The following is a 22,736-nucleotide window of genomic DNA, read 5'->3' on the forward strand; positions in this document are numbered from 1 at the left end:
AAAGGAGCATATTTCGGGTGAAATGAGATTTTCAAATTTAAAAAACGAGCCAAATAAACAAATTAAATTTGGGAAATAACAATTTTTACTTTATATACTGTAATTCTAATGAATTAACAGTAAATTAAAAAAATGTATTTTAAATTCCCCCTGAAGCAAATTTATAACTATGCGCCTGATTATATTTACTATCAGGTGCCAAAATAACTAGCTCAAACAATTTCTTACCTGTTGCTAAATTATTCGATGAGTAATTTATTGAATTCTCGAATTATAAAATAATATAAAACATTCAAAATAGAATTAATATTTGGTCAATTATATCTTTTATAAAGTGGGGATAATATATATTAGTCCAATTTAATTTATCTGAAATACAAATTATTTGAGGATCTTGAAAACAAATTCATAGATTATTTAGAAAACATAAGAAAATAAATAAATAGTTTTTCTATGTCGATAAATATAAAAAACATGCTCAAACCTTTCAAAGATATTCTAAAAGTTAAATTTAGAATAAGATTTACAATGTGTGAATGTTTTTAAAGCTGTAACAAATTTTGGACAAATGAAAGTTAAATTTCCAGATTTTATTAATGAAAACTGGATTAATTTGATTTGGGGAGGATATTCTATGAATTCTTTTAAATTATTTTAAAGTTCTGTTTGGGTAAACTATTTTGACTCGTGGTGGATATAAAAAAAGGTTTCATTAATAGTCATTAAGCAAAATTTTACTGAAATAGATTTTATTATTATTTACATTATTAAAAAAATCCTATAAATATGGTATATTATATAATACATTTTATATAATAATTATATTACAAAGGTTTATAAATTATTTAAAAGTGAAAATTTCTTTTAAAAAAAATCTTTAAGGGGTAATTGGTCTAAAATAATCGTAAATAGTTTTGCCAGGAGAAGCGCAAGGTATTTTGTCAGAATTTGTCGATTTTGATCTACCACCTTTAATCTGCTCGACTTCACCAGGGTCAATGTCGATTAATTTATTGTCAGATGTCAATGTATTGCTTATATCCTTCAGCGTGGAAGAGGAATTATGGCCGTGTAGAGTAGTTTTAACCATCCCTTTTGAACTATTTTTCACTATTTTAATATGGGTTTCCATTTTACTCCTTTTCTTACTACTACTCGTCTTTTTGCCCTTATTTCGAGTTAAACGCTTAAGTGTGCTTTTATTTTGGATCCGGGGTACTATGCTTTTATCCTGAGACTTCGGAATTATTTTTTCGAATTCAGAGCTTGACAATTTGATTGGTTGTTTAACTTCTTTAAAATTGGGACCTTTGCGCCGATGGCTAAAATTTTGTTTCATATCGTGATAATTTGGTAAATATTGGGTAGGAGTTGCCAATTGAACACTATAGAAAGTTGTATTCGATAAATTTGAGGTTAAATTATTTTCTAAAATATCGATATTTTTTGTTTGATGATGGGGTAGCAATATTGACGAAGAAAATGGAAGAGATAAATTGGTTTCTGCTTGTATTTGGCAGAGATCTTTTCAATAAAAATTGTATTTTTTTTAAATTTTAAATATTTTTTTTGAAAATTTTGAATTTATGTTATAATTATTTGAAAAAAAATGTATACTTATTTTTCTTTTAAATTATTGTTTCTAGTGACACATTGTAATTTTTAATAGAGGGGTCGGGGAGTGTATGAGAATATATTTTATTAACTTAAAGATATTTACAAAAACAGTCAAGTCCAACCTTTTGGCTGCGTTTATACTTCAACATTAAATTTTTTATTCTTTTTAGCATTTCTGTTTACTTTTTTCTTGAACTTATTAACCTTTATCAAATGATAATAATCTTTCTTGTTTGAGAAGAATTAAAAATTTTTTAATTAAATATACCATCTCTGTCTTTGATTTGATATTTTGAAACAAGATTAATATTGGCGATGGGTAATATCTCTTTTCCATTTAATGTTTTGATATCATTAACTAAATTCCACATCTGTACGCTATTAGCATCGCACATCACAAACTGAAAATAAATATAAAATGAATTAAATTAGGAGGGAATTATTTTTTGCAATATTTTCTTTAAAAAATATATTTTTTTTTTCAAACCACCTTTTTATCTCTTTCTAAAATTACCTGAGATAAACCGTTCCAAGCGACGCAGGAAATTTCAGAAGTATGATTTTTGACAATTTCTGTAGCATGGCTATTTTGTTCGTCAATCTAGATCAAAAAATAAAACATTTAACATGGAAATAGGTGCTGAGTAGGGGGAATGCAAAAAGGTTCTAGTAAGCACGGTGTGGAAATAAAAATCAATTTGATCCAAATCAATTTTTTTTATTCCAACTAAACATAACAATCATTAAAATTTATCACTTGACATTTTACTACAAAAACCTTTGTAATATTATTTAAACTGTTAATAAGCTAAAATTATTTAGTGAACTTTCCTATGATTAAAAATTAAACAATCTTTTTTATCAATTTATTACATACTAATATTAGGATATGAAATCCATGGTGAGTGATTAGGAATCTTAGGACAATTTTTTAATTTAAAATTTTTTTATAAAATATCTACCCTATGAATTTCAGATAATTTCACCATGACGAGTATTTTTTTTAATTTATAAATTTATATAAATATGTAAGTTATTGGCAAAAGTGTATGAAAATCGGAGGATCGTCTATTCATGCTCAAATGCATTAATCGCCGTCAGTAAATGATTTAAAATTGAGAGATTTGAAATCCTCATCATATTTCAATACGACATACAGATAATATTCCTTCTTTAAAGTTAATTTCAGCAATTATAAATTAAATATACAAAATTTTATCATAAATTAATTTATAAAAAAACTAATTTCTAACTTTTTCTATTGTAAGACTGTTTCTTAATTTGAAAATATAGGCTTAAAAAGGAAAACATTCCTTCTATAGAAGCAGCTATATCAAAGAGTTAGGATTAAATTTCAATTATCACCAGCAAAGATTATATTTACAGATCTCCACCATTCAAGATTCTAGACATCATTTAATATGATAGACCATTTTTTTTTCTAATTTATTTATGGATAATGATTTAGCTAAATGTTTAAAAGAGTGTGCCAGTCATTGTTCGACACAATTTGATATGTTCGATGATTTTTTTTGCAATGCATAAGAGGATTTTGTGATTAAAATTAACATCTTTAAAAGATCTTGAGGCTGATATTTATAACTTCTTGGTAAATTTTTTTGTCATAAATTTTTTGGGTTTTTGGATACTTATCTGTTATGGTGTTTTTAACCTTCTAGCATCATTCTTAAGTAGTAGCAAAATGGTTTCTAAATATTAAAAAATTTTTCCTTTATACTTCTACCTCTAAACTAAATCATAGTAGATTAAATGGATGATATGAGAAAGTTAAAATATTTCCTAAATCAGAATTTATTCTAATAGTATTCCTCGTCTTCAATATGTTCCATGCACTATCCGTAACTACGCTTGTAGCTGAGCGATTAAAATTATTTTTGTATTTTTTAAATAAAATCCATCTTTTCAAATTGTAAATATCTTATATATGTAAAATGTTTAAAATTTAATACTTATGTATTTATATTTAAATAGAAATATGAAGGTCTCTTTAATAGGTTTAAAGGTTTGATCATATGACCTTTAAAAAAACTTTATTTAAATCAAAAAAGTCAGATAAATCAAATAACCTTTTTTTAGGTAAGAACAAAATTTTCAAATTTAAAAAAAATGTCCTAGAAAAAATTACTATTTTTCACAAAAATCAACTTTAAATATTTTAAACCTTCCACAAATAACATTTTCCTGTCGCCGATCCGGATAACAAGAGTAAATCATTGGAGCTGACATCGATTCGATCGTAAAACATAGAACAATAATTAGTACCCATGTTACTCGAAAAACCTTCACCGCTATAAGTACCTTATATGAAATTTTTTTTACAATCGGTTAAATTGTAAGAAATAAACAAATATTTTTAAATTTGGATGATCTGATCTGAAAATGGCAAATAATTTTAACATTTATTATGAAATAATCAATGTTAATGGATCATATGCATTTTAATAAAAACTCATTATTCTGAAAATTCGTATAGGCCACTAAAACGGGATTCCTTTTTCATCTTAGATATAAGATTTTTTTTGTAAGTAGTGTTGTTAGACGCATCAAAAATACTACGCAAGCCTTTCATAGGTAGCAGAAGGGTTTGGATATCTATTATCGATCTCGAGGGCTGCATTAATATTATTTTGGCAAAAATCTTAATTTAAAATCCGTTAAATGCTGTTTAACAATACTATTTATAAGAAATTTAAACATTGTAAAAATGTGGCTCAAAAAATGTACAACTTAATTGGTTTTAAAAATTAGGCAGTGTTACATAAGAAAAATCATTTTTTTAACTAATTATTTTATTTTTCCTGAGGTATATCAAAAATAGGGCTGTGCCGATATTAAATGTGGAATCGGATCGGCACCGATATTTAGCGTTTTATTAAAAATATCGGATCAGGCTGATACCTGTAAAAACCCCGATCCGATCCGATCTTTTTACTTTTATTTTTTTAATTATTTTATGTATATTTATTTTTTTAATAATATTCTAAATATTTTTTTTTAAAACAACGCAAATGCACAACACCCCTTAAATTTTATTTTTTTAAAATAGATTTATAGTATTTTAAAAGTTTTTTTATAAAAATAGAAAGGAACACCCATTTTTTATTTATTTTAGATCTTTTTAAATAATAACGCCAATTTTATTATTTATATATTAAATAAAAGAATTTTTTTAAATATGGTATCTGAATTATGGAAATATTTTACAAAAAACATAATTTTGTAAAATGCGTTATCTGTGGAATTCTAATTTCATGGGGAGGAATAATGAAAATTTTATTCAATACTACCAATATCCGTAAACTTTTTAAAATTATTTTAGAAATAAAAAAATTAAATTAAATGCATAATTCGAATTTGCATAAAAAATATTGATTTCTTGATTACATTTGGTTCACAGGTAGGTGGCGAAAAATCAATATAAATATCGGATCGGGTTTGAACCAATATCGGATCGGAAAAATATGTGGATAGGCACAGCCCTAATCAAAAACCATAATTACTCAAAAATATAATTTGCGTCTCCATTTCCCCTTTATAAATTAAATTTAGTTATACATTAATAATATAATTTGTAAACGAATTTTCAGAAAAATTAGTTTTTATAAAATAATAATCGTCGGTATAGGTTTACACTTTTTAAAATAATAATTTTTTCTCATAAAATGTATAAATGTAAGTCATTATCGATCCCAACAATAAGAATACTAAAATGTAATCTAGTCTCCTTTAGATACCCAGGATTAAATGTGAGTACTATTTTGTTTTTCAAATACTTTTTTAAGTATTTCTTTATCCATCTAACTAATAGGATTACAAAAACTCAATCATGGATCATATTTTTACCAGTTTAGATTGTATATATTTAGATTACATTATTCAATATCCAAAAATAAAAAATATTATATCTCCCACATTTTATTTATTATTACGTAATATTATAATAATAAATAATTATATTTTTTAAACAAATTTTTGGAAATAGCATTACTTCAAAAGTAAAGAATTAACGTTAAATTTGATATTACCCTGAGAAAATTTGTTTATTCATTTTAATTACAAAGAAGCAAATACGAGTATGTGAACAATTTTTTTGTGAACTTTAAAAGATCCATAATATGGGACAAAAATTTAACTCTTAAAGGTCAATTTTATTTAAAAAATGGAACTTTCTTGATTCCCATCATTGGTACAATTTAAGGTGTTGAAATTATTTTCGCTGGATCGTATTTGAAAAATAGGAGTTTTGTAATAGTTGTGACTATGTCTTTTATTAGGGAGATCAGTACAAGGTAATATAGTTGTATCGAAGGTGTGAACAATTTGCCCCATGTACGAATTTGCGAATATGTTGGTTCTCGTACAATCCAATTTAAGATCCGTGTAACCTTGAAATTTAGGTTTTGGTGATATGTCTTATTTTTATGATTTAATAAAATAGTTTCTTAATTTTAAATATTGTAAGTATACCATTTGTTTGTATTTTTTAAATAATTTAATCAGATACAGCACTTTTTTAAACCAAATAAATGAAAAAAATAATAAGGTTATAATACTTTATAAAAAAGCGTTTAGTGGAATTAAATAGTCCATAAAAATTTATGTATATTTTTTTTAAAACAATAGAAAACTATAAAAAAACCTTCTACAACCTAAAGAATACGTTTTCTTAATATATAGGGTAGAATGGTGGTTTAATGTCTTATTTAAGTATTTTTTATCGCTTATATACTTTTACCATTTACATATTTCGAAACTGCTATATTGTTAGCTACCATAATTTCAGCAGGAATACCTTGATCAGTGTGAATTTGATGAGTCTTCCTCAAATCCCAAATTTTGATTTTGCTGAAATTTAAAAAATAACATCGTAAATGGATAATGATATACCTTATCTGCCAAGATTATAAAAAACAGCCTATCATTGAAATAAATAATTTTTTTTTAAAAAACTATATTGGCCGTCTTAATAAATAAAAATAACTAAAATTTATTTAATTTTTTTAATATAGTAGTATAAATTAAAGCTCCACTTAGGACCCCCCCTCCCCCCAAAAAAAAATTCCCTTGTAGGCCCAAGCCCGGTCCAATTTTTTTTATTTTAAGACCAGAATCCGGGTCAAAATTTTTAATTGAAAAATATAAACTAAATAAATGTATTACTAGAGAAATGTTATCATTTTATTTTAATAAAAAAACGAAAATATTATTCTCCATTTTATTTTATGATGAATTGAAGCTCGGGGTTATTAAATTAGACTATTAAGGGGGCTGCCAAATTAATATCATACCTAATTCATAGTCTAAGCTACTTATTCATGATCATGAACCTCATTCGGGGCCACAACTACTAGGGGTGGGGCATTTGGAAGCTAAGCCCTCCATAAAATATCTACCCCCCTCCCCCCATTGAAATATTGTCGATTTTATTTTTTGCCATTTTCATACACAGAAATAAATTGTAACAAAAAAACATATGTTACATAAATTTATCTTAATATTTTTTCCTGTTAACAAAAAAATATTTTGGCAAAATATTTAAATTCGCATAAAATTTCTTTAACAAACTAATTTATTTTTATTTTATGACCTAGCTAAAACTAAGAGAAATGATGTTTAGCGATAGATATGAATTTAATGCAATTTTTAGGCTCAACGTAAGTTTGTGTAAACTTGAGTCAGACCTTTAGTAAGAAATCAGTTTGTGGTGTTAGGCGAAATAAAAAAAAATCATTTTTTTTAAATTTTACACCAATTTGCTATTACGTGATAATTTATTATTTAGCATTTGATTCATTTGGCTTAGTTTTCGGCCTATTCCTTATTAATAGTTAGGACCTCGCAAAAATATTTTAACAAATTAGTGACTGAGAAAAGTATAAGCTCAAGAAGTTTTGCTCGGTCATTATTAAAATCGAACTTCTTGTCAAAAAATCTACTTTTCGGATAGCCTAATGAATTTTTTTAAAATTAGGAGAATAAGTATGATGTTACTCATCATTATCTTATTCAAATGAAATGGTGGTAAAAATATTTTTGGTTTGAAAACTAATGTTAATTATTTATATAATTCTCACTCGTCGCTAGCTCCGCATGATATCAACCTATTTTCTGATTGAAATAGTACGCAAGTAACTGAGAATTTTTTCTGAAAAAAATTATACATATATATATAATTATTTTTTAAATAAAAATATCAAATTAGGGTTGGTTTTAACTTTTAAGCGTTTCGTCCTAAAATATATGTTTGCTCTAATTTTCTATTGTTTAATTAAAATTAAGAAATAACTATATTCTTATTTTCTAGTATCGTGCAAACATTTACATCACAACTACAGACTTTGAGGTTTAAGGCGAATTTTGCCAGGATATTAGAAATGTTCCTTTTCGTTATTTTTTTAAAAATTGCTATTATTACCTTTTAATTTATTTTTATATTTTATTGATATTATCTTAGCTTTTGATCATTTACTAAATTGTTTGTATTAAATTGTTATGTTTATTGTAGATAAATAAAGTATAGTCAATAAGTTTTTAAAAACTTTCAGATTGATTTTTGTTGGCATAATATTTTGTAGAATTAAATTTGTTAATGAAAATTTATATGATAGGATTAGGATCTCATAGCGGACTCGTTCTGGTGTGAGCAAAATTTTTGGAAATTAATCGGGATCCATTGCATCTCTAATTATAAGGTTCTAATCCTTTTTTATTCTTAGTTAGGAGTAATGGATAATTATTTTTAAAAAAATAATGAGGCGAAAGATTTAATTTTTCCTAAAATAATGTAGCTAAAAACTAGCCAATTGTAGACTTCTAGTCCAGAAGCCGTATAGAAATAAGTTCTGGTTTGATGAAACTCGATTTCCAAAACCCCAACAAGTCAGGTAGGTTTTGGTAGGACAATTCTAAAATTTATATTAATCCGGTTTGTGGTATGGTCCAATCCAAACCAAACCGCTGATTGGTTACTATTTGCCATCCCTCTATATTAAAAAAATTCTTGAAAATTAGTATTTAATGTTATTTTTTTAAATTAAAAAAAAAAATTTAATTTTTAGAAATTTCTGCATAAAAATTGCAAAAGATTTTGACATTTTTAAAATTTAGACAAAAATCTCTTTTCAAAAAGATTTTCGCTCAAATTTGTTTTAAACTCTAATTTAAACAACGAAGCGTTATATAGAAATATTGCTATACGTTACTGCTCAATTTGTAAGCACAAGAAGCTATTAATTGTTTTAGTCTAACTTTTATAACTTACATATCTGGGCAGATAAATGATTTCGGAATGCGTGGAATACCGATAATTCAGTATCACGTAATCTTTAATTTTCCCGCGTAGTGTGATATCCTTTATACTCGTATTATGGAGACAAATATTAGCAGAATTAAAATGTGTTTTTATCTTCTTCCTATAGTATTTTGAAGCAGGTGAGGATTTGGCAGCCACTCCGGAGTCAGTCATGTGAGCATTGTATATATAATCATTAGCTACAACGAGAATTGAAAAATTAATAAAAATTTAAAAAATATATAATTATTTAAAATGTAGACACATTGTCATAATAATCAAAAAACTTTAATAAATGATTTATTCAAAACAGAGAGAGACCATATTTTAAATTAGAGAATTGTGTTATAGGAGTCAATGACTCTTTTTAAAGATCCGCAAATCACGGTCCGGTATGTACAGATTTCGGGCTGGGTGGGTCTATTTTAAAATAATAATATCAGTTCGGACTGAGAATATTTTTAAAAAATTTCGAGCCGGGTTAAATATGATATATATTTTGATACATAAATTGATATATTTTAAAATTCTTGCATAAAACAATGAGCTAATATTTTTTATTTGAAAAATATTTTTATTACAATCAAAAGAAATATTAAATATTTTAATAAATTGCTGGGCCGGCTGACAAATAATATTTATTTTATTTAAGGTCGGGCTTTTCAGGACAGATAAAAAAAATTCTACCAGGCCGGGCTTAAAAAATTAGACCCGATGCAGATCACAAGCTCTTATACACCACTAGGCCTATAAATTAATATCCTCTCCCCCCAAAAAGTGGCTTTATTTGAAACTTTTAATTAAGTAAAACAGGCGCGTACGCAGGAATTTGGTCTGGGGGGGGGATAATAAAATTTTTTAAGAAATATTATTGTTAATTAAAAATACTAAGCATAAATTTATTAGGACTAATAACTTTTCTAATACACAATTTTAAATTATGTGAATTACAAAAAAATTATATATATAAACCGGCATTGAAAAACTATAAAATAAATGTGAATTATAAAATATAAAATGAATATAACCATGATATGAATCACTTAAATGACCCAAATTGAAATTTGAATTTTTTTGAGCCTTTAAAATATATAAAGTATAAAAAATTTAAATCTTGGAAATATAAATTAATACACAAAATGTTTCTTAGGGAATAATTGTATTTTGTATGTTTTGAGCTAATTTTTCAATTATCTATCCTTGCTTGGCGTTAAATGCCTATGAATATTCAAGATCCAAATCATTCAATCTACTTTCAGAAGTTGTATTTCATAGATATGTTTTTCAGAGACTTGCAGGCCCGGCTCCCGAGCCTGACTGTATTTTAATTTTTTTAAACATATCCGAGCCGGGCCCAAAATTTTTTTTAAAAAAACACCCGGGCTGGCCCTGAAATTTTTTTAAAGTAATATCCGGGCCGAGCTGTATATTTTAAAACTAAAAATTTGAAATCCCAAATATTAGCTATAAAAATCAAAAATAAATATAATTTATTTTAAAAAAAATCGGGCCGGGCCTGAAAATTTTTTTAAAAAAATTGGGCCGAAAAATTTTTTTTTTTAAAATCTGGGCCTGCAAATGGTACCTCTGCAGGGCACTGTTATTCTTCTTAAAAAAAGAATGTTCTCTCATTAGTTTACTAATGGGAAGAGTTGCTAATATTATATAACCATTTTAATACATTGGGAATAATCTAAAATTTGTTTGAAATAATGTAAAGCATCCATAGCACTTTTTGGGACTGTATCAACCATAGTTAATCTTTTAATCATAGTTATTCAGCTAATAAGGCATCATAAGATATTTTAACATCTTCGTGATAAAAATCTAACAAATATTTTTTTTTTCCATCACCATCTGAAAAAGGTTGGAAAGGCTTTTGTGGAAGTAATATATGCGGATTTGTAAGTGCTGCATGAAGAATTAAAAACCATTCATTTATTTGAGTTATAAATGTATCTAAGAGAGGGGCAATTTGTTTTATAATACTCTTCTACTGATCCTATATTAATGTTTTGACGATGAGCTTGCTTGCTGCAAGTCGAGGGGGGCAAATATTAAACACGTATAGCTCTGCTTTTGACTCAACAATAATACATAAAATATAAAATTCTTCATCAACATTAGCTCTAATTTCCTTGAGTTCTAATAAAATGCTCTCCGCTATTCTCACCTTCTTAATCAAGTCAATGTCATGTTTTTAAAAAGTATTACATAAAATAGTTGTATAATTAAATAATACATTCAATGAGAAAAAAAATTTGGAATAAGTATTGAATCCAATAATTTTCTTGCTTCTGAGGAAATATTTCTTTCAACCATTGTGATAATTCAACAATAGCATTAATAATCGGCTCTTCATACTCCATAAAAGCTGTTACTGCTTGATGGAGGAGACTCGATTTCGTTGGGCAAGCTTGCAATTTCTTTCTCCCTGTTGGACATCAGAGATAATTATTATTTGATTAGAAATTTAGATAAATAATACGCCACTAAAATTTGTAAATAATAGGTAAATTACGCCAAGGAAAACTTGAAATCAAAATTAATTGATAAAATATAGTAGATGAATGTGATAAATAAATATAATTAAATATATATATGAGATAGGAATAAATATTAACAAATATAAATTAATATTAACAATAATATTTTTGAAAAATATAATCCGCCATCTGCATTTTTTGGCTTGGGGGGGGGGGGGATTTTGTCCCCCTGCCCCCCCCAACCCGCTGCGTACGCTAATGAAGTAATAATATGAAAAGGTCGATAGTACTGTTTAAAATATAACTAAAAAATTCAAAAATATAGTTTTTCATATTTTATAAAAAAAATTGGTATATTGTGCCCCTCGTAAATTTAAAAGTAGTTGCAGCCACGTATGCAGCAAGAGATACAGGAAGATGACCCCTATCCAGAACCAAAAATATAGATATCGGCTAAAATATTTTTCAAAATTTACATTTACACATTCACAGGTATAAATACACTACTAATTTTATCATTAATATCTTCCTTGACGTTAAAATTTCCCTAACTTGAAATTTTTCACTGTAAAATTAAAGTAAAATGTTTCAAAAAAATAGCATCGATATGATTAACACTATGAGAATAGCTGAAAGCATTATATTGGGACTTAAAAAATTAGGGCAAATGTTGGTGTGGTTAAATAGTTGATTTTACATGAACATGACCCTGGTTTTAGGTCGAAAAAATAAACCAGAACCAACCCCAGGTAGATCTGGTTAACCAAATCCATAGACTCGAGCACCAACACAAAACCAACTTCTTAGAATATTTTATTGCGAATATTCTGCTAAAAATTGTTTCTATAATCTGAAAATATTGTATAATTTTTACTTTAAACTAGCAATTCGGGTGGCGAACTCAAGTTGTGATCGGGAACCCAAATAAAAAACTAGAGGACGAATAGTTTAATATTCACATTATCGTATTAAAAAAAGAATGATCCTTATTTTTTATAAAACGTTCTTATCTTGAGATAAAAATATTTGATAATTTTTACTTTACATAGTCGCAAACTCGAGTTGATCGATAAACCAATTTAAAAACTAGAGGTAGAGTAGTTCAATTCAATAATAATTAAATATATAGTATCGAATTCGAAATAATTATCTTCTAGGACCGGGCTAACTTTATTATAAGAATTTAACGGTTTTTAGATATCTATAATTTATGTATGATCAAAAAATGCGGGTAATATGTTTATTTAATCAGTAATTTTCGGGGTCTGACCTAAAGTAGTAAAAATTGGATTAGGCTCTAGTGAGTTGGCTTTGGCTTGAGTTGGAATCGTCCTATTATTTGGCTCTAATTAGTTGGTCCAATAGTTGGCTTGAATTTAATTTTGAGCCGAAAATGTATTTATTTGTTATTTTTTTTTTCCGGTCATGGGATACTTTATTTGAATATTTACTGATATGATATGATGTCAAAATATATTAGCAAATAATTAATTTTTTAAAAAGGTAAAATAAATAAAGGTGAAAAATTGTAGAAATATAATTTACGGGAAAGGATAGGGGATAAAAAAAATGAAGCTTGGAAAATGGGAGGTTATTCAATGGAAGAGATGAAGCTTAGATAGTTGGAACGAATGATGGCGGTAGCAAGTCTTTGGCGTAAGAAGAGGGATTCCTTTGGCTGGTCGGTTTTTTCGCGGATCCGCTTGCCTAAATCTTTGAAAAAACGTTGAGCCTTGCTACCGAAGGTGGTGAGAATGGTGCAGGCGATGGGTATGAATAAGAAAGAAGGGTCTAAGGAACTGTACTTTATGGTTTTGCGGGATTCAGCGAGGGCGAGGGCATCGACGTTATGGTTAGAAGGTGCATTTGGGTCAATGCAGGTGAAGATTTAACCTTAATTCGTTAATGATTACGAGAAAAATTAATTGCTTAAAATACAACCGAAAATTGCTTTCCCATCAAAATATTTTGCTATCTTGGCTATCCAAAAAATTTCAAGAACCTGAATTATATACCCTCTAGCGAGTAGTTCAAGCTGATTTTTACTCGAATATCGATGGAAAGATCCTTCAGTGCACTACTATTAAATAACATTACGAACTAGATTGGACAAATGTACTCGATATTTTAATCATCAATAATAAAAATTTGTTAAAAAGTTATCTTTTGAGTTTTGATATTCATTTTGAATTGAATCATTTATTAATATTTGTGAATAGTTTATTGACATAGAATAAATAAAATAATTTTAATGAAATTGTTACTTAAGGGATACTAATTTTGAAATGACATTATCAAAAAAAAATGGGACAGACATTTTTCGATCTCCTTAATTTAAAATTTTTTTTTTAAATCCAAATTAACTCGGATTTTGGCAATAATAATTTTTTTTGCTTAAAAGAAATATAGAATGTCAATAATGATTAAATTTCAGAAAATATTGTACTTTTTAACACTCTAAAAAAAATTTTTGGAATGGATCTATAAAAAAAACATCTCCGATCATTGTGTAAAAAGGAAATAGAAATTTTAAAAAGTATTTAATATATCAAAACATTAATTTACTATTAGGTATTCCAAAATTTTATTATGAGAGTTTTGATGGAATTTTTACGGGTCAATAAATTAAAAATAAATAAAAAATAGATCTTATCACTTGACAAACCATGATATTTTTTTTAACAAAACAATTATTTATTTTTATAAAGATAATTAGAAATTTAAAAAAATTGGGTAGATTTATGTACAAAATACTAGTTTGATTTTCTGAAATTTTTTTTAATTCTTCTAAATTATAATTAATTGATTATGAATTTAAATTATATATTCAATTGTTCACCATGACTAGTAGTACTTATAAAATGAAAATGTTAATGTTAAAACACATTTTTATAACAATGTTAAAAATTAAAATAAATAAAATAATTCCTTTCTCATTATTTTAATTTTTATTCTATCTGGGTGTAAGCTAGAGCAATAAGTAAAATAAAAATATATAAAATAATTATATAGATTTTACTTTAACCAGTAAAATAGGCCCATATTTTATATCAAAAAAATATTATAAATGTTATATTAATAAGTTGGTTTTGGGTTGGTGCTCGGGTCTATGGATTTGGTTGACCAGATCGACCTATTTGGCTGGGTTGGTTCTGGTTCATTTTTCGACCAAAAATCATTCTAATTCGAACCAACCAAGTAATTGAATGTCGATTTTCATTAACTATATCAATGTTGAGTCAAAATGAATTTAATATTTATCTTCCAAGACTCGCATCTTATCGTTCCAATATTAATACGGGTCAGTCGAAAAATACCATAGAATAAATCTCTTTACCTCTCTCTTGTATACTTTTATAACAAAAATGAATGAAAGGTTTTTAATTAATCAGGCAGCACTTACAAATCTGCAAATATTGTCACCGCAATCCTTCCTAATTTATTTCTAATCTTGTTAGAGAAAAATTAATTATTTGGCAGATTTTTGATGGATGTTAAAGTATTCCATGATGCATTACTATTATTGCAAATTATAGTATAAAAGGTAAAATATGATTGATAATGTTCCAAAAAATTAATTTTAAAATTTAAGACTTAATCTAATGTATTATTATATATTTTTCTAACAATAAATGAACATTTCCTTTTTTAACAAGTATTAATACATACCTGATAACTAGTGTTGTTAATAGCTCGACTTCAGCCGATTTTTAAAAATTAGAAAATAATGCCGATGCCTCGAGATTTCAAAAAATAATTAATGGATAGATCTTCTAATAGATGCCCAAACTAGAGATGTGCAATGGGCGGGTCACCCGCCTGCTTAAATTTTTTTTTAATTTACCCACCCGGTTATTTATCTATAAGTCTTGTTTAACTCTCCAGCCCGCCTAATGTTTAAAATTATTTTAATGCTGAGTTGGTTATTTATTAATTTTGATGTATTTTTAATTAAACATATATTATATGCAATATTATGAAATAAAACTACTGAAAAATAGTAAAAATTCCCCCGCCCAAGCTCGGTCATTACTTTAGATATTTTACCAGACCCGTATTGGCAAGTTAAAAACCCGTCCATTGCAGACCTCTAAGGAAAATGTCCAAGTTCGCGTAATATTTTTCTGGATAATAAATTTTAGTTGCTTTAAAAATCGGCTCTATTTGAGCCGTTTAACAATATTACTAAGGAGTTCTACCTCTGAAAATAGATCGGATGGGTGTTAGCCCTTCTTAATATAAACAGGGATCCCAAGAATATTGAATTTTATATTATAAATTTAAAATATGCTTCTTAATTATATTTTTTAAAACGACTCGATTTGAGCTGATTTTTAAAAAACCGCTAATTTAATATTTTATCCAGGAAAATATTATAAGCCGGAATATTTTGTTCCTACATGGCACAAAAGCTTGAATACCTATTAGCGAAATCGAGGTTTAGGCAATGGTTTTCTGGCTAAAATATTGAGTTAGTCGTTTTTAAAAATTGACTCAAATCGAGCAGTATAACTACACTAATTTTTAGATACACAATATTTTTTTCATGAATATTTTGGAATTTTATAAATGCAATAATTTTTATGAATATTTTGAGCATTAATCTATATTTTCAATATTTTTTTTAAAATATAATTTAAATTTATATATCAAATTTTATATATTTAAAAAATTTATCCTTTTTTACAATGTCCTTTCGAGACATTATTTTATATGATTCATACGCCGATTATATATATTTAATATTTTATAAATAATTTATATTTATTAGAAATTGTATTTTATAGTCATTATCATTAGTAGTGTTGTTAAATGGCTCGTTTGATTCGATTTTTAAAAACGGCTAACTCAAGATTTTAACCATAAAAATATTGCCTATGAAATTTCACTAATAGATGTCCAAACCTTTGTGCCATCTATGATCAAAATATTGACTTGCGTTATATTTTTCCTGATAAAATATTGAGTCGGCCGTTTTTAAAAATCGGCTTAAATAGAGCAGTTCATTAACACTAGTCACTAGTCTTAATAAATCTATGAAACTTAAATTATTCTTAAATGACTCCTAGAATAATTTGTATAAATAAATTTAATTATTACTCCCTCACACACATCAAATTACTGCATATGCGTTTGAATAGTTGATGTACCCTATCCTTCCTCGTTGTAGAAATCACTGATCGGGGTTATTTCCCTCCCCCATCCACATTTACATCAAAAATTAATGTTAATGTCTTTTTAATGTCATAAAATGTTATTATAAGTTTATGCTGCAGAATGCATTTTTTTAAAATTGATTTTCTATCAAAATAATCAAAGGAAAGTTAGACCATATAAAGCGATGAAAAATATAAGATTGAATTAAATGGACGTCTCTTCTCTACGGTTTTCGGCTAGTTTTTATTTCTTCCTCTGCAAAATATATTTTTTAAAATACCAATTTTATTATTAAAAAAGATATATATTTATCCATGGGTCATGAAGGCCCATCTGCAATGGTATCAACGCTTATTATTCAATTATTATAGGCTTTAGCGTTTTAATTTCAGACCCATATATCTCTTAGTATTTCTCCGTTCTAATGTTTCCACTATTTTTGCATTTTCATTTATTTAAAAAAATATTCCAAAAAACTTTGTGCATGGAATAAATATTAATGATTGAAAATATGGTGATAAAATCAAAAACGATATTTCAATGATGAATTCTTGGTGGGAGCCTCCTAGTGGCTCTTGATATAATTGGAACTTTTTTACTTGGAAAAATTATTTATACCAAACTTGGCCTTAGTCCATATTTTCAAATTATAAGATTGGAATTTTCTCTCCTCATATAAAATTTCTTTTGGGGTAAATATCTGCAAGAATTTCCAATAATAGCATAATATTTTTTAACTAATTTTCTGAAATAATCGATTTGATAGCATTTTTATTCTTTGATGAACATAAACATGAAGCTTCTACTTGACTTCTCAATATACGAAGAAAGAATGGGATCTTTCCCTGATATCGATACCCTAGTTAATACAAATTCATATTCTCAAGAAAATGTAACAGACATCATTTCTCCATTGTTAATTGTACAAAGGCCATCTAACATCAAAGTGCCATAAATAAGGTAGGTAAAAAAAATAGGTCAAGGGGCAGGAAATTCTCCCTCTATATAAACTTTTTTAGATGTGTCCCATCTAGGATCTTAAATTATTTTTGATAAGTATTAATTACCTTAAAAATATTAAATGGGTATTGTATCCAGGGCTGTGAACCCTCCTTCTAAAAAAGTGTCCAGGTTTGGGTTCTGGTTCAGTGAAATATCTCTGAACCTTTATCAAGAAATTGGTATAATTTATTTACAGATTTTTTAAAAAAATATGGTCTAGCATTTTTAAAATGGATGATATATCCGATTTAAAAAAAAGAAATTAGATTTATATGGTAATTCAAAACATGAGACCTTTTTGGTAGTTTGTTGAAAGTAATATAAAAGTAGAGGAAAAACAGACTTGTATCATATCCAGCCAAATAAAGCTAAATATATTCATTATCTTGGTTTATTTAAAAAATGACTTATAATCTTTTTCAGCAATAATGATTTTAAAAATATAAGTTATATGTCAATTTATAACTCTATTAAGGGTCTTTTATTGAATATTAAAATTTTTTTCAATATAATATTGTTGCGGTTTTTATTTAAGTTATAAATTTTAAACATAAAAACTCCAAGTGTTTCGCTTTCCAAATTTTTTTGAATTTAATATTTTCTTATTCTCTAACCTTATATCTATTCATAAAAAAAATTTAAACTTGGGACAGCCATGGGTTTTTTAGTTATTGCGATTTAAAAAATCAAAAAATAAATAATATTTTCAAAAATAGATGGCGCTCATATATAAAATAACGCGTTTTGTTAAAATTATTATTTTTTTTAAACTTTTTTCCATTTTAAACATAAATAATAAGATTTTCCAGCATTAATATTATGAAAATATATTATTTAGATCAATTGATAGACTTACTTATTATTATTATTACTTTATTGATAACTTGTAAAAATTATTAGTTTTTATAATAAATGATTAATTTCCTAAAAAGATAGTTACAATTCCTATATAAGAAAATATAATTAATTTCTGAAAGATAATAACAAGTTTTCATGCACCTGCCTTGATATTAATTAATTTTTATTTTACAAATATTTCAATATTAATTTTTTCTTAAAATTATTTATGTATAAATATAAATGTGCAAATCCTTTTAAAGAATCTAAACACTTTTATTGTAAAAAGAACCTGCGTAAAGTTACGACGTGGATGACACAATTTCCAAACATTGAGGCGGAACACTATATTTGTGATAAATGTCGTAAGCGTTTATCACAAAAAAATATTGAAAATATAAATTCTGATAGCGAATATGTAAATAATATCCCCACAGCATCCGCATCAATAGATACAATCAATTAAACCTTAAACGAAATTGGAATATCTCCTATTAAGAAAAAAAAACTAGCTGAAAAAAATTATCCAAAAAAAAAGATAGCAAAAATATCAAAAGCTCTTTCAGATATAATAATTAACAATCCAGAATCGGACACAAAAGACAATAATGATATACTCAACAATATGAAATTACATTATCCTAATTTATCTAAAAATAAAAAAATATCAATTGCTGACCATTCTGCCTCCTAATTGGAGTGCAAATAAAATAAAAACGGAATTCAACGCTACATATCATATGGCATATAATTCCAAAATCATTTTAAAAGAAAAGGGGATTCTTTCAACTCCAAATCGAAAGCCTGCAAAATATCTCAATCAAAACAGTTGATATTGTTAAAAGTTTTTTTTTGCAGTGATAAAGTTAGTAGGGTATTACCAGGAAAAAAAGATTGCTTATCTATCATTGAAAAGGGGGAACGAGTGAACGCTCAAAAAAGGCTAGTTCTTAATAATTTAAAAGAATTATATAGTCATTTTAAGGAGAGTAATTCAAGCATAACAATTGGATTTTCGAAATTCGCAAGCTTAAGACCAAAAAATTGCATATTGGCAGGGGCTATCGGAACACATAGTGTATGCGTTTGTAGCATACACCAGAATATTAACTAATGATTTTAGGCTGTGAATTAGCAACATTGACTAAAAATGGTGAGGATATATTAACAACTTATAGAGATGTTATAGGCAGAATGATTTGCAACCTCCCATTACCAACCTGTTATTTTGGTGACTGTAGCGAGTGTCCTGGCTCGACACTCTTAAAAGAACGCATTGAAAAATTATTTATAAAAAATGATATAGCTCTTATTACGTTTAAACAATGGGTTTCGGTAGATAGAACAACTCTGGAGACTATTTCTCAATCTTCAGACGAATTTATTAATTAAGTAATATCTTTCATGAATTTTTATTTATCTATTATATTTACAAATTAATAAAATAATTTTACGAAATTTAAAATTATTAATGCTGGAAAACCTTATTATTTATGTTTAAAATGGAAAAAAGTTTAAAAAAAATAATAATTTTAACAAAACGCGTTATTTTATAAAGGAGCCCCATCTATTTTTGAAAATAATATTTATTTTTTGATTTTTTAAATCGCAATAACTAAAAACCCATGGCTGTCCCAAGTTTAAATTTTTTTTATGAATAGATATAAGGTTAGAGAATAAGAAAATATTAAATTCAAAAAAATTTGGAAAGCGAAACACTTGGAGTTTTCATGTTTAAAATTTATAACTTAAATAAAAATCGCAACAATATTATTTTGAAAAAATTTTTAATATCCAATAAAAGGCCCTTAATAGAGTTATAAATTGACATATAACTTATATTTTTAAAATCATTATTTTTTAACTTATCTTAATTTTAAAAAATCGCATTTTTCGAAAAAACGTCATTTTTGGCACTTTTGACCATTCATATCTCAGGAACTATGAGTACTAGGAAGCTAAAATTTTGGATTCGATGCTTTCTAATGATATTCTCTCAGTATACAAAATTTTATCGTTAAAAAGGTTGAGCCGAAAAGTTATCGATTTTGTATGGAATTACCCCAACAATATTATCAGTAAAGTATTTAGGGGACCTGTTTTAAGAATTGACCTGGCCCCAGAATTATTTTTTCAAATCTTACATTTAGATTTCTTTTTTTGTTAATTTAGATTGAATTTTTATTTTTTAGCAAATTTTAGATTATGCTTAAAGGGTCCCAAAACAAAATCCTGGATATTCCATTGCACATAATCTATAATTAAATTTTATTATAGCTCTAAATTAATATGATAAATAATTAAAATATCTATTTGTAATAAGTAAATTATTAAAACAAAAATGTTAGTTTGGGATAGATGGGATGTGTCCTGTCTAAGGTATGGTATCTTTGGACTTCTCCTATCAGGTCATCTTGGGATGTGTCCCTTCCAGAAATAAAAAAATGACATATGACATTTTCTAACTATAAACAAGATAAATGGTAAGCATTAAGTAGGAGTTTGAAATTACTTTTTATTATATATTTTACATTTTTATTCCTTTTATTTTATCTTCCATTTTTTAATTATAAAAAAAATTGTAAAAGGCTACATCAGGGTCTGGCATAGTAGTGTTGTTAAAAGGCACGATTTGAGCCGATTTTTAAAAATGGCTAACTCAATATTTTCGCCAGAAAAATATTGTCTAAGCCTCGAGATTTTATTAATAGGTTCAAACCTTTGTGCTACCTATGAGCAAAATCTTAAGGCTTGCATAATATTGTTCCTAATAGCCGTTTTTAAAAATCAGCAAATGAGTTGTTTAACAACACTATTGCATAGTCTGTTTTGTAGGCTAAAATATACCATTCTTTTAGTTTTTTTAAACATTATAAATAAATTGAATTTTTTTCTTTTAATAATGCATTAATGAATTATATATAAAATAAAAATAATGTATAAACAATAAATATATAAGATTATATATGGTTTTTTGAAAATATTGGCTTGATCCAATATGTTTTAAAATACTTTATTGTTCCCATTTTGATCAATATTTAATATTGGCCCAGTCTAGTATAAATATTGTGATAAAAACTTATCAAAGTAATAAATAAGAAAAAAATGATATTTATCTATAAGTGTTTTAATTTCAAATTACAGATTTCTAAGAAATTAAACCTAATTTCACATAAAAAACACATAATGGAATAATATCAAATAATGTGGTAGATTCAAGAAATAATATCAATGAAAATTACCTTTTATTGGATATCTTGTATCCCACATACGTATGCTACCATCCCTGGCTCCTGATGCAAAAATATCTTAATAAATTTATTGACATTATTTGAAATGAATAAATAAAAACTTTTATCACACCAACAAAAATTGACAGATTTAACACTTCCATAATGGCCTTCAAATGCAACAAATTTATCATCATAATTCAAGTCCCACAGTTTAATCACTTTGTCACCACTAGCTGTTAAATATTTAAAGTTATCATTTGGTTTAAAACAAATATCAAATATTGAATTTTCATGTAGTCTGGTTTCTAAAATACAAAATTTTTTTATTATTAATTTAAATTCTATTACTTTTAATCATTTTTAATTTGTCATTGTTATATAGATGAAAATATCCATCTTCATCCCCAATAGCTAAAAGATGTGGTTTACCTAAATAAGTTATTATAATTTTCAAGTCTCTATTTACCTGGAAGAAATTTAGAGACTATAGGTGATGAATACATCTATAAATAAACATTGATCATCTAATATTTAAAATAATATCACACTTCTAAATTTCCACCATGAATTAATTGTCTATCACTATTTGATGTATAAAAGTCGTTAATTACATTATTTAACAGCTTCATTTTTAAATTTTGGACATCTATTCTCATTTTTTTATTAATAAAGAATTTTTAATTATACTTATTGGTAGAGCATATGATTTAAACATTTTTGTTTATCGCGGGGTTTTTAATGAATGCAAACAATTTTATATTTTATAAAATTTGTATAGTGCTAACGGCTGACCTATCATCACAGCCATATTTATAACTAAATTTTTGAAATATAAAACTTAGTAAATATCAGCCATATATAATATTCTAAAATATATATTATTGTAAATATTTCGAATATTTTATAGCCCATGTGCTCTTTTAGTTAAAAATTTCTTGTATCAGCTTTTGAGTTTTGACCATACTGGCTTGTGTAGGGCATGTATTTACAGATCAAAAATTATGAACTAATGAATAAAAAAATGTTTTGAATTTTCTTTAATTTTATATCTAATTTTTTATTTGAAAAGTGTATATTTGAATATTTAACTTA

General features: G+C 26.2%; 1 protein-coding gene across 1 annotated transcript; it reads right to left on the reverse strand.

Annotated features, from left to right (window-relative positions):
- Nucleotides 1–631: 631 nt before the first annotated feature.
- Nucleotides 632–22,356, reverse strand: LOC135924598 (denticleless protein homolog). Its single transcript, XM_065459683.1, has 14 exons — nt 22,332–22,356; nt 22,193–22,290; nt 22,111–22,147; nt 21,993–22,073; nt 21,764–21,949; nt 21,654–21,719; nt 8,900–9,129; nt 7,713–7,783; nt 6,374–6,483; nt 5,805–6,050; nt 3,800–3,936; nt 2,132–2,218; nt 1,886–2,018; nt 632–1,524 (listed from the first exon to the last, which is right to left on the reverse strand). The coding sequence occupies exons 2-14, from the start codon at nt 22,271–22,273 to the stop codon at nt 878–880; spliced, it is 2,112 nt and encodes a 703-aa protein (XP_065315755.1). The 5' UTR covers nt 22,274–22,290; nt 22,332–22,356; the 3' UTR covers nt 632–877.
- Nucleotides 22,357–22,736: the final 380 nt, after the last annotated feature.

Source organism: Gordionus sp. m RMFG-2023, chromosome 2 (genome assembly GCF_954871325.1).
Source record: "Gordionus sp. m RMFG-2023 chromosome 2, tfGorSpeb1-WG-v2, whole genome shotgun sequence".
Lineage (NCBI taxonomy): Eukaryota > Metazoa > Nematomorpha > Gordioida > Chordodea > Parachordodidae > Gordionus > Gordionus sp. m RMFG-2023.